Genomic DNA, 13,873 nt, shown 5'->3' on the forward strand with positions numbered 1-13,873 from the left:
CTAATTCTGAGTGTGGAGATAACATATCCTGGTCACGATACAACTTTAACTCTGCGCTTCCTTGCTTTTGTATGCATCTCTCAGAGCCCTTTTTTGTCATTGTTTGGCTGAGTATCTTCATTTGTTGTTGTCAGTGAGTATCAATGCAAAATAATTTGTTTTAATATTTAAAAATGCCCCCCCACACTGCTTTCTCTGTTTTATAGATCAGATTGAATCATCCTTTTCTCCTGCATTCTTTGTGCCTATCATGTTCACATACAAACAAGTGAAAAATAATCCCCCAAACAGTTTAGTCCAAAATAGAGCCCAAGGGCTAGGATCTCAATGGAGATTTAGTCTCAGTGTTGTGATGCTTAACTTTTGGGCACCAAGCTGAATTTCCATTCTGAAATCAGATAACCGAGAATGCTATTTCCAAAAGTCAGCAAGCACCCTGAGTGAGGAGCCGCCTAACTCAGCCAGTAGGGAAGCACTGGAAACGGGACTGTCCTAATCTTACCCCTCTCGGGGACTTGTCTATCTAGAGTTGAGGTTCATAGCCCTGAACCCTTGTTTGAGGGAGCTGACAGTTGGAAATCCCACAGCATGTCATGCATTTCAAGTCTTATATTTTGTACTCTATCCAAATAGCTAAATGGAAATGTTCAGTGACTCTCTAACTCTGTTTACAGGCTTTAATCACATTTTACCATATTTCTATGTGATTTACTTCACCTTGTTCATTATTCATCGAGAAGCTCGTGATGGACGTCAGTGTAAGAAAAAATACGGTTTAGCGTGGGACAGGTACTGTCAGCGTGTACCATACCGCATAATTCCTTACATCTACTAAACACTCCAGGAACATGGTTTGCAAACTGTTAAGAAACAACAGCTATTTTGCAAATAATAGCATACCTCTTACCTTTGCACTTGGCCTATTTGTTAAATTATTTAGACTTTTAAAGATGTGATTAAGCAGTCCAGTGTAGTAGCTGCATTTAACAAATAACCTTATGTGCATTAGTTATGTTAAATGGACTGTCTCTCATGGTGACTTTTAGAAATAAAAGGAGAAAGAATTTAGTGCAAAGTCAATCAAAACTATGGAAATGTTTGTATCTGTGTTTTTCTAATTTTGGAGTCCTGGGATTTTTTTTTGAGTTCAGGTTTAATTTCCTGGGTTTACATTTTTAAATTACATTTCATTGAACACTGTGATGTAAAATAGGTCTTTGTTTCTACTAAAGGAATAACAGGATTTTCAGCCAGCTTGTTCTGGAATTGCTAGCTGGTTTCTGGACATGAGCAGCCAGAAACCATAGTCCTGCATCCCATGAGAAATTTAAAGGTAATTTAGGGTGTGGTGCAGGCTTGTGCTGCCTCTGAAATAAAATGGCAATAGTTGGCTTACACTGTGTTATGTAAAATATGTCTTAAATGTACCATAGCACCCTGATTGTATAATATAAACTTTCCTGGTTTTGCTGTACAGTGTTTGAATGTGAAATGCAATAACTTGTGTAGGAGCAGAAGCTTTTTAACTAAAACCATTTCCAGTATTTTTTTAAAAATTGTCCTTTAATAAGGGTTTTGTAAAGTAATGTATGGATTTAATTCCTGAAACAATTGAAGTGTTCATTTAAATATTGTATTGACAAATATGCTATAAATATAGAAAATATGCTCTTCAATCCAAAGTTTGTGAATTTGGCAACACTACCTCAAATGCAGGTTTGCCTTTTATACTGTTGCAAATAGGGAAAAATAGCTAGTTTTTCACTATCGCTATTTAATTTTTTTACATTAACCTGTGATTTAAGCTTACAACCACGCTAGCTAATATATTTTTGTATATATTTTGACTTTAACTAATGTGAGTTTCTTAGCAACTTCAGTTAGTTACGTCTCAATATCTGTGAATCCTCCCCTATTGCAATAGTTTAATTTCTACTTAATAAATTGTAAGTGGATAAATTTGCATTTTAATACATGAAGTTTATAAGGCAGAGAGATGCTAAAACATTTTTGTATTGATTAACTTTAGGAACTAGTTTTTATCCTTTTCTGTCTTTTTTTTTAAAATTGGTAGTTTTTTGGGTATTTCCAGTAAGAGGATGTAGGGCACGAATTGCCCCCAAAAAGACTTACTAATGATTTTCTTATTTTAATTGTACTGTGAAGGGAAATTTTAAGTACCTGCATGGTTATGATTTGTAGCGAGTTTTCTGTTTTATTTTTAGGTTGAATAGTTAAGTGTGTTTTAAAATAGTGATGTAATTGAAATCTAGTGTGCGTTTTAAAATGCTTTATTTTGTACATGAGCCATTTTAGTTACTATTGTACATTTGAAGTGTATATAGCAGAACTTGTTGAAGATGATCATGTTTTTCAGCAGGCTATGGCCTCAGAAGGTCCATGTAGCTATTCTAGGGAAAATGTTCTAATCTGGACATTTTCATTCTTGGAACAAAAAAAAGTAGCGGTGTTTGTAACAGCATTGAAGGAGACTTACTAAATTTTGTCACCACACGATGACAGCAAGTGATTTAGCATTTTGTGTACTCTTCCTTCAGAGACATGGGTCCTGGCTGATGTCAATTCTGTCCACTCTTGTGTTTTTGTTGTAAAATTGACTTGCAAGTAGAATGTTTAATACAAACACATTTGTAAGCTTCAATAAAGTTTTGTTTAAAAATGGCTTAGTGTATAGTTGACTGCATACTTCTGTATCTAACTAACTACATGCGTTGCTACCAAAACTAGTTTTCAGGTGACACTGTGTTCACTTAAATTTTTTTGGCCCTTCAGGTGTTTTCATCTGGGGGACTACAAAAATAATGGTATTGCCTCTTCTGTATCAGCAACTGTATGGGAACCTCAAGACATTTTGCTGAAACAACAAACCCATGCTACCTTTCCTTTCTGCAGGGGGTTCCAGGGCACATGCTTCATGTTGTAGAGCAAAGGATTTCCCCCCCCAACCCCTTACTACTTTTGCACTTGCAAATGTGCATATTCTGAGGTGAAAAGGAACTGGACTGGGATTGGGACAGAAGGCAGTGGCTTGTGGGATGGAAGGCAGTGGTACAGTTTGATGCCCTTTGCGATGTCTTGGGATAAACTATTACCACACACTTTGTGGCAGCAGATTTTGTGCTTTGTCCTGCCATAAACAGGATGCCTGTTTCTACCCCAGAGCGTCTGACTCTATATCTCAAACCTATTTGTAGAGAATTCATCAGCTAATTTGGGAGTTCTTAGGGTTGGCAGATTGATTGTTGTTACAAAGTTACTGGACAGACTTGTCTATGCCAGTATTCCCGCTCTTTGGGGAGTTCAGTAAAGCAGACATTTATAAAGCGTTATGTTGTCTTGGAAATGTGTTAACCTAATTCAATCTTTTGTAGAAAACCAACACAAGAAGAAAGTGCATAATAGACTGAAAATACATAGTTTGATATACATAAAGATTTATTTAATCCAAGGAGTGGATTTTCACATTTTTAAAGTATTTCCTTCTCCTTTTAAATAGCACTTGTATTCTATAGCAAAGAGCCCAGATGAACTGCTGATAGTTTCCACATTATAACCACTCTTTCAAGAGACAAACACCTTTCCAGCAGATGGAGTTCATGGACTTTTGCTCCTCCCACCCAATCCCCCCTGCCCCCCCCCTTCCCAATTTTACTGATCCAGTTGACATAACAATGCAACCCCTCTTGTTATCCAGTAGCTTGGAGTTCTTAGGGTTGGCAGATTGATTGGTGTTACAAAGTTAGTGGACAGACCTGTCGATGACAGTATTCCAGCTCTCTGGGGAGTTTGGTAAAGCGGACATTCATAAAGCATTAGGTTGTCTTGTTCTTCTGGACAAGTGCTAACCTAAAAATAAAATTATTTTAGGTTGTGTAGAAGTTGGTTAAATTCTTTTTATATTTTACAATTATGGACAAGTATATAGGTCAAGTATGTAGTTCTTTTGGTTTATAAACAATCAAATGAAAATGAACTTTCATTAAGGCATCTGATCTCATTGGCTTATAGAGAGTTATATTTAGCCTTTCCTGGAGGAAAAATGGCATTTAAAGCCTAAAAAGAGAGGCTACTAGCATTTACAACAGCCAGTCAACTGATATGAAATTCACATTTGTTTGCTTAAATTGCATAGACTACTGCTAGCAAAACTTGATTAAGAAGCATAAGTTTTACCTTGTGTGGTATAAAAACCATTTTGGGGAATGGGTAAAATCTCTCCTGAAGCCAGGGCTCTTCCAGCAGATTGGTAGCCGTATTCCATCGTGCACTATCTATATATAAGCCAAAAACTAGAACACCATTTTCAGGGTGGGAAGATCCCTATGATCAGATAGAAGAAAATGCTTCATTGAGCTGTTATATGTTCTTAGGATGAGAACACGTCTTTCCCAGCATTAAGCTTTCAGAAAAGCTAAACTATATTAAAAAGTATTGAACTGTTTCAGTTCTGAAGTGCTTTTACGTGTATTGGTAATCATTATGCAGTCATTATGATTACTTTACATAGTGTGATGTAATAAAACCAAAACTTGCTTTTTAAGAGGCAGGCCAAGTCACCACAATGTGCCCTAAAGCTAATTAATGGATTGTCTGTAACCTCCTCCCCCCCTTCTGCTTGTTGAATGAATTTTGTTTTATGGCTGTCAGGGCAGAAACTCCCCAGTGCCACGAGGGACCCCATCGTTCTTCAGGGTAATACTTTGTATTGTCTAATTCTTCACTAAACTATAAATGGACAGTTCTTACAAAGCAAAGGTACTGTATGGATACATTAAACCTTGGCACCAGCTACAAATGGACTTTCACTCAATGAGCTGTTGTGAGGTAGGTAGTTGTGTGTTACTCCGATATGCGTTGCTACCAAAACCCACTCTCAAACCCTACGAGCACTATGGACAGAAATTAAATGGAGCAGTTAAGGAATAGCCTGCAGAAGGTACAAGTAGTACACAAAATAAAGCACCCCTCTGCTGTAGGCTTGAATTTGCCTGCTACATCTAGAGTTGCTGGCTTTAAATTATTGCATCCCCTACCTTAAAAGCAGTGAGAAGTATATTCTGTTTTCTCTTTGTATCTCTGAGATGACATTCTTCATCCGCAGTCATTGGGAGAACTCTATGGACAAATGTAAGAGTATCTACCGGTATGCCATTCTGGCGGGCATAATTCTGAAGCACGGCAGTAAGAAAGCCTAGAGGAATGAGAGAGACTAATCTGTTTGCTGGGCGTGACATGCAAGCATTCTGTACTCAAGAAGCAGGAAGAGGGGAACAAGAAGAATCCTAGTTTGTATTTGAGATGGGCCTCAAATTAAACTGCATTTACCTTACTGCCCTGAACTCAAAATGATTGGAGAACTGGCTTCATGCAGTTCCCCCCTGCTCAATGGCTTTTAGATCAGTTTTTTGTTCACAAATATTTTCTTTCCAAAGGCCATCAACGGACTCATTTACAACCTTTTATTTGACCTGAGTGATCATCCTTGACCAGGAGCAATCACTACCACTGCTGATTTGTTCAACAGTCCCACGGCACAGAAATATATGCTATTTTTCTGTCTTTCAGTATAATACTAGATAAACCAGCTAAAATATTAGACAGCATTGTTATGTAATCATGATTTGAGTTAATTTCACAGTAATGCTTTTTCAAAGAACTCATTAAACATTCAGTAAAATTAGGATGGTTATTGTCAGCCTTTGTCCCTTGGTCAATTTTGTGCCGCTCACTTTACACCTAACATGAATGCGAGTGGTGTAGATGCAGTCTGGTTGTTATTACAGTTTAATAACCAATATGTCTGTCTTGTTTTCACTGAAATCAGTTGTGAATACAATCAAAACTTTTTGGCAGGATTTGGAAAGCTGTATAATATCAGTCTGCTTGTATTTAAATGCTTAAATATAAATAAATGTAGAATAGTACTTGGGATGGATAGCCAGTACCACTGAATAACGGTCAAAAGCTGGCAGAGGGTAGGTTGAGGTTAGATATCAGGAGGCGCTACTTCACGGTCAGGGCAGCTAGGATCTGGAACCAACTTTCAAGAGAAGTGGTGCAGGCTCCTACCCTGGGGGTGTTTAAGAGGAGGTTAGATGAACATCTTGCTGGGGTCATTTGACCCCAGTATTCTTTCCTGCCATGGCAAGGCGTTGGACTAGATGATCTGCTCAGGTCCCTTCCGACCCTAGAAACTATGAAACTATGAATAAGCTGCAGCATTATTTTGTAACTTACAAAATGCTCAGTCTGAATTACCCTTAAAAATTGCTGAAAAGTAAGAGCAGTATCAACTGGACACCTTGTTCCAAAAGAATCCTTTCCATTTTGTTAAGTGAGACGTGTCTAAAACCTAGGCATCAGCCAGAAGTTATCATAAAATTATATCCAAGCTAATTATTAAGTGACTGGGCATTGGCAGAGTACAAGAACTGGTGTGATTTATTTTTGTAGCAGTGACTGAAGAGTACATGCCCTAGAGGGACCTTTTGGCGGTCTTATACTACATTAGGACAGAGCTATGGGGTGGGGAGGTGGAACAAGAGCCTCCTTGCCTCAGACGCAGCCTGGCTCCTCCCAGTACCCCACCCCTCCCCCCAGCTCCTCCTACTGCAAGGCCTAGCCCACAGCTGTGTGCTGCCCCTTCCCCCCCACCCCCACAGCTCCTTTCTGTGATGGCCCAAGCACCAGCCCAGCCCCCTGCATGTGAAAAATTAACGCTTGAGGGAACCTGAACAGAAGTGCCCTAAGGTGCTCTGCTCCAGAGCACCTCCAGCCTAATAGCTGATTTATGGAGGATTCATTTTTCACACCATGAACGATTTTAAAAGCACTGTAGCCGTGAACATGTTATGTCAAGGCCGTAGAGTGCTTTCAGGGGACAGATTGTGTGGAAAATACTAAGTTGTGAAAGTACCCTTAGATACTGACAGTTGAGAGAAAAACAAGTGTGACTCGTAGATGATACACTAATAGTGCCAGATGGAAGCTGATCGAGACAAAGCAGGGGTGAGCAAAATATGGGCCATGGGCTGGATGCAGCTGGTGGACTGAAGTTTGTTTGTTTGTTTGTTTATTTTTGCCCAGTAGTCCAGGCACAGTGGCAATCTGGGCTGTGGCATGCCCTGGCCCTGTCACCTTCCCAAGATCCTGGGGTCTCCATGGAGACAGGCTGGGAGCTACAACAGGATCCGGGATCTTGGAGTGGTGACAACATGGGGCCTCAGCCAGGGCAGAGCTATGATTGTTTTCTGCATGCCCCTGCCCATGGAACCTGTGCCTGTTTCAGCGGTGTGTGGGCAGCAGGTTGCAACCCTGCCCTTCCCACTCCTAAACACTGCTCTCCGCCTGCCTGCCACCCCATCCCATACAGGTGCTTTGGTGAGTCATTGCACAGAGGGGGAGGGTGCTCACTAGGGCTGTGCGAAGCTTTGTTCCCTGATTTGATTCAGTGGAGATTCGGCCCAATTTGGTGGCCAAATCTCTGAATCAAATCAAAGGACGCTTTAATCTTCGAATTGCATCAGAACCCTCCAAATCCATTTGGAAAGATTCAGCGACTCAGACATACACACAGCTTTAAATGTTTTTTCTACATACCTCAAGGTAGCGGGCAGTTCATGAATGCTGCGATGCTGAGGCGCATGGAGCATCCCACAGGAGTACACGGGGCTCCCCAGTGCACTCAGCAGCAGACTCACAAGTGGACCAGAAGCACTTACGGGTTTGCCAGGGAGCATGCAGGGAGCTCTCCCCGCCCCCTTTCCCCCCCCCCAGCTTGGCGACCAGTGCCTCCTGGATCTGGGGGGGGCACCTGGGGTCCCCCCATAGCTGATTGCTGGGGGGGGGGGGCCCTGAGTTCCTCAAACAAACCTGGACATGGACTGGAAGTAAGTTCGATCCACTTCCGGGTTCACAACTGAGCCTCCCCTGCACTCCTGTGAGACATTCCATGCGCCCCAGCATTGCAGTGATCATAAGATGCACTGGTACCTTGAGGTATGTAGAAAAAATGTTTAAAGCTGTGTTTGTATCCGAATTGCTGATTCTCTGAATCAGCATCGAATCTTCAGATTTGGATTTGGCCAAATCAAATTGGGGAGAGTGATCCAAATCGAATCGAATCACTGTCCCTGATTCGGGCCGAATCTGAATCTGAATCAAATAGGGCCCGCTTCGTACACCTGTAGTCCTTACTTGGCCTGTGACATCTCAATAAAACTACCTTTGTGGCCTGTGGGTCCAAATAATTGCCCAGCCCTGAAACAGGAGAACCTTGGTGGCAAACAGGCCTGCCAGTGGTTTTTCCCACTCAGTGAGAAATTAACTTGTTGACAGATTTCTGTAATGACCTCTCCTGGCAGTTGACACTTGCTCAGGAAACCTGCAAACACATAGCAAATTTCTGGGAAAGCAGAGAGCTCCTGTAATTACACCATCCGATTGCCTTGCTACGAACAAAAGAACAGACCCCGTTGCTTATTTAGTGCAAGGCTGATATATTTCCAGGCTCCAGCTGTACCACACTAACTGCACCTGTAGCCCTGAGGGATATCATTATTCAAGATTCCAAGCTTGTGTGCAAGAAGCATGTGCGTGCCAATAGTTGGGTCCACACCTGTATTTCCCCAACAAAATAGTGGCTATTTAGTGTTACTGAATTTCTATTATTACCATACCTTGTGGGAAGAAAAATCCTGGAAGCCAGAATTGATTAGGGCATCCTTGAACACCAGTGTTAGGTACATTGGGATTCTCAGTTATTTGTGATGAAAATGATATCCCGGATGCTTTGGCTTGCTTCTGCAACATCATTAAATTGTTATACCTGTTTTTAAATAAAAGGTGCATTAACTGCTTAAGTAGGGTGTTTAACATGAACATACACATGCACACACAACCAACTTTGTCACTTATTTGGAAAGATATCTGCTTATTAGTTATTTATAAAATGAACTAAATTCCCTGGTATATTTTCTAAAGATAGGTGAAGAAACTAAATATTTACAAACTGAATATCTGAAACCAAAGCAGTAAGATGGTAGCAAATCTTGCTATTGAATAAATCTTGCTATTGAATGCACGATATGAATTTTAAATCGACTCTTCAGTATGTCCTTGTGACTTCTTATATTTATAAATTTGATACAACATATTCCGCGTACACAGTTCAACAGTTATCATCTCTTCCGTAGGTGAGCAGAATAGCTATATGATGCTAGCATACAAGTTAGGGGCCAAATTTTGCTCTTCTTGTTTGCATGAATACTTACATTTGTGTGCAGTTGTTGGTCATGTGATAAAAGTCAAGTAAGATGAAGATGCATTTTTCTAACGACCTAAAACCTGACATATTTGTCATTCTTGAGTTCAGTATAAGAACTTTTAAGCTAATATTTATGGCAGGCTAAACTCTTCACAAGATCTGTTACCATGTTGTTTATTCTAGCCTAGATTTTTAAACCTATTCTTAAAAACACAAAATAAACCCAAAGTTAGTGGCATGAATGATAGGATAGCATCTCTGCTCTAAACCAGGAGTGCTCAACCTCCAGCTCTGGAGCCAGCCTGTGTCACTGTGTCACCTGGCCTGTAGAGCTCCCCACAGGTCCAGAAATGTGATGGTGGGAGAGCAGTGGCACTGCTTCCCTGCTGCCCAATATCCAGCTCCATGGGGAGACCCAGACCACTGGGTTGGGAGGAGGTGGTACTGGGCCTGGGGACCTCATCTTGGGGGGGAGGGGGAAATGCCAGAGCCCAATCCGGTCTGCAGATGGGCTCTGCGCCCCTCTAAATGTGCTTGTAAGCATGAAGTCAAAAAGTTTTACTGACTTTAACAAAGCCAGGATTCCCTGCCATGTACACTGACTGTTGAAGCAGGCATGCTAGGGTGGGGTGAGGAGCAGCTGCTCTGGGTGCTGAGTTTTGGAGGGGGGTGGGGTGGGAAAAACTGGCTGCCTCCTTGTCCTTGCACTGGTAGTGCAATGGTAACCAAATGTCGCTGCTTCTGTGAGTGTGGCAGCTGCCCCAGGATCTTGGCTGTTACACTTCTGATACATGAACTTTAACTTTTAAGTGTATGCAATGCATGGACTTTAACTTGTATGTAATATATATCGTTACAGATTCTTTTATCACAAACTGGAGTTCAAATTTACCCAGTTTTGATTTAGATTATTTGATATGAATCCATTGGATCAATGACTCCAAGGATTATAACAACATTTAGTTACTTGGACAAAAATTAAATTTATATCCTTTCTACATAAACTGACCCAATAACATCATACTATTTACTCAGTTTAAGTCTCCTTATTTTAACATGCTTTCTTGTGCTGCAGGCAATGCTCTGTTGTGTTTCTAAAGCCCTTTGTGCTCTTCTGAGCCAGGCTGTTTCATCCTGCAGGCTCTGACCCAACCTCTGATAAAGTGGTCTTGTCCTCAGTAATGCCTCTTATGCCAGGGCTTGCGAGAGGGTCCTCAAACAGATAGTCTATGAGGCTGAGAATCTCATCCTAGCTCTTTGGTGTAGAGCTCCACTTTGCGCTTTGTTTTCATTGATAGTTCCTCCCCGGCACTTTGACACTTTATTCTTTCATGTTCTGTTTTACCTTAGTTGTATAGAGCTGATGGCCTGATGTGCCCAGGTTGCAAAGAAATTCACTCGCAAGATAAAGTCATCAATCCATGATCCCAAAGGTTTACAGGACTTATAGGAGTATTGCTGTCAAAAATAATTAAGAAGCATAATCTCATTGAAGTGAGAATAAATTCCAAGTGACTACATTATCAAATAGAGCCAGTTCATACACTGGAACCACCACCAGGCAGTGAGTCAACAGAAGGGGGTCATGCCACGACATGAACAAAATAAAGGTTAAAAGCCCTTGAAAAAGCGCTGAGAAACAACTCACAAGCTTTTAATAGTACTCTTAAGGAAGTGCCTCTTAATGTCTTCAAAAGATTGTTACTAAATGAGCTGCTGAAGTTATCAAAAGAACTGAAGTTGGAAGGAGGGGAACTCAAGACAAAGCAAAAATTCAGAAATCAGATGGTTAGAAAAAATAAACCTAGAATGCATTTAGCTTTTCTAAAATACATTTTCATGTTTGGGTGTTATCAAATCTTGTCATATTCTATCAGTGTGTATAAGGATGTCTAGCATGGTCATCATCAGGATTATTTGGGGCTCTAGCTTACATATTAGAAATGACCAATTGTCACAAAAGGTTTGAAATTGGAAAATCAACTTTGTGAAAAAAAATCTTTAAAAAGTTATTTTGTTTCCATTTCTCAAGGTTGAGCCCCCCCCCCCTTTTTAGGTTTTCAATATTTTGCAAAACGTGAACATTTTATTTCACCTTCACTTTCTTAACCCTTCTTCCTTATATTTTTGCTATTGAAGGTAATAAAATGAACAATGTGAAGCGATTTAGGTTTTCTTTTCTTTCCTTTTTCCACTCTTATCTTTTCACAGCTTCTTCAACTTTGGAAAAATTGGGAAACAGAGAAAAAATGAAACCAACTCTGATGGTAGGCAACTTTTAACATTTTCTCCTACTTTTATAGTTGCAGAGATTAAAACTTTTTTTTCCATAGGCCTTTCTGGGAATTTCCCAAAGCTGAAGATGTTTTGAAAAGTTGAAGCACCAAAAAGAAAATGAAGGAATGAAAAACTGGGGGGAAAACTTCTTATACAAAATTTATTTTACCATATAGAAAGGAAAAAAGAAGTTAAAACATCAATATAAATGTGAATATTCAGAAAGTTTTGATTTGATAAAAAATGTTGGGAAAGATTTTCACAAATCTTTACTTTTTTTCTTTAAACAAGAAGAAATTTGCAAACGAAAAAAAAAAATCTAATTCTAGTCAGAACTTTACTTCTGTCACTTTTCCTGAACTGAACCTTCTCTACTATAATAAGTCTGTTCTGAAGAGCACTACACAAAACGTCTAGGGCTCTGAATTTACAGAATAAGTTCAAAAGTTTCCAGGATAATCACTCTCACCAGAGCATGAGTGTGTGCGTGCGCGTGCACACAGATCTATGTATGAGAGATGCTGTACGTGTCGCTTGTGAGGATTCAACCTTACCTGCCAAAGCTCAGGTACTCTGGATCTCAGCAATGAGTGATAAAGCTCTTCTAACCCTTGGGTGAGGACAATCTCCCCTTTAGTAGCACGTTGAAGTGACTGCAGTGACAGAATCACTACAGCCAGTAAATGATTAAATCGGTCAATCTCTTGCCGGAGAACAGTTAACAAAGTTGAATTCATAAAGGGATCATGTCCTGGCAGTGGAAAAATAAGTTATATTAGACAGGATTTTTTCTTCCATAGGATAGGAAATTAGCCATGCTTGTTTCTAAGGTGCCACCCTGCCTGACCTGACTAGCTAGTGTGGAGAAGCATGAGCTTACCCTAAATATAGTCACAGAAAAAGAATACCCAGAAAACCAGTGAGGATGAGGAGGACCCATTCACCTTTTGAATTAACAGTTTTTCAGAAACTATTCAGGGTGAAATAGGATTGCACTGAAGCACTTACATCCACACCCACACCGAATGGGTGGAATAGACTCTGGCCCCTTATGTACAACAATATTCAAAAACAGAAAGGTGAGCATATAACAAGTATGGCTAACATTTCAAACCTAAGAGAACTAATGATAGTACCTCAGTTTGGTTTTCTTTTGTATTTTGAGCCAGATCCCAAAAGTTTTTTAGACAAGACTACAACTGAAGTTACTGTGAAGTTTGTCTGTGTAAGGACTACCGTGTAAGGAAGAAGTTTAGACTGCAGACCTTTTAAAGATGTATGTTTTGTTGAAAAGACATGAACCTAATATTAATATAGCCTAGTAATACATTTACAGTGTGTCATTTTGTTAGCTTCTGTGGGTCAAATCTTAGCAGCAGATCTATGGGATGACCTTACATAACCATTTTAATCTTAAAATACTTTGGAACTGAAACATGTAGTTAGTAAGATTCTCTGTTATTTTCCACACAGTAGTGCAATATGTGTCAGATCACTGTTTAAACGCTAACCACATGTTTGAACAATTCATATTAGAAAACTTCCCAGATTACTATCAAATGCTGGGAAGGATTATGAGGTGTTTTTTGCACCTTTCTGCATGAAGAATGGCAGAAACATGTCAGGTGAATCATTCTCTGATATTATAATTTATCCCAAAGTACCCTAAAATCTGTTTGGGCTCATAACTGACTATACTAAGTTGCTGTTTTTTATTGCGCAGTCCTATGGATCTAATGCCTCTATTGGAAATTTTATTTACAAGAAAGTTGATAAAAATGTTATGGGAGTATAGAATGGGACATTTCTTCACTGATAACCACTCTCTCAGCTGGCTAGCACAGAACTAATTTCTCAACACTGTTTCTGCACTCATCACAGTTGACTAATGCCTCTCACCTTTGGAGCTCAAAGGTGCTTAATATTGTTGTTGAAGGATCTAGGATTAATATCTGTCCTTCAATTCAGGTACCCATAAAAAGTTCTTCTAAAGATATGGAAAATTTCTGGCAACCTTAGAATTAACACAACAATTCAAATGTATCTTCGCTAATTTAAACTGTTATATGGTTAAGAGTTCCTTTTAAAGAAAACATTCAATTTGTATTCCAGTCATCTCTAAAATACTGAGGCCAAGCTGAATGAGGAAGAAAACTGCTAAAAAAAATAAATAGATCAGAAAACAAAATTGCTCAAAGCTGCTCTCCTCACCACTGCTGAAAAGTAGGAACTACTGATGTAGGAAAGAAAGGATAAGGTATAATGCTAATTATTATTATAATAGAATAATACATAAAATGGTAATTACCT

The 13,873-nt window shown here is 39.7% G+C and overlaps 2 protein-coding genes across 2 annotated transcripts in view; one reads left to right on the forward strand and one right to left on the reverse strand.

The window, feature by feature from the left end:
* LBR (lamin B receptor) overlaps nucleotides 1–2,682 on the forward strand; it is a 31,742-nt gene extending 29,060 nt beyond the window's left edge. The window contains exon 14 of the mRNA XM_090047961.1: nucleotides 675–2,682. Within this exon, the coding sequence (XP_089904087.1) occupies nucleotides 675–835 (161 nt within the window). The 3' untranslated portion in view covers nucleotides 836–2,682. The remainder of the gene's footprint in view (nucleotides 1–674) is intronic.
* Nucleotides 2,235–13,873, reverse strand: part of DNAH14 (dynein axonemal heavy chain 14) — a gene marked incomplete at its 5' end in the record, with an annotated part of 313,251 nt that continues 301,612 nt past the window's right edge. Inside the window, 6 exon segments of the mRNA XM_090036082.1 lie at nucleotides 2,235–3,867; nucleotides 4,159–4,341; nucleotides 5,055–5,212; nucleotides 8,700–8,823; nucleotides 10,631–10,744; nucleotides 12,118–12,314. Of these exon segments, the coding sequence (XP_089892208.1) occupies nucleotides 3,670–3,867; nucleotides 4,159–4,341; nucleotides 5,055–5,212; nucleotides 8,700–8,823; nucleotides 10,631–10,744; nucleotides 12,118–12,314 (974 nt within the window).

This window comes from Crocodylus siamensis, chromosome 1 (assembly GCF_052110815.1).
Source record: "Crocodylus siamensis isolate JL-2025a chromosome 1, ASM5211081v1, whole genome shotgun sequence".
NCBI lineage: Eukaryota > Metazoa > Chordata > Crocodylia > Crocodylidae > Crocodylus > Crocodylus siamensis.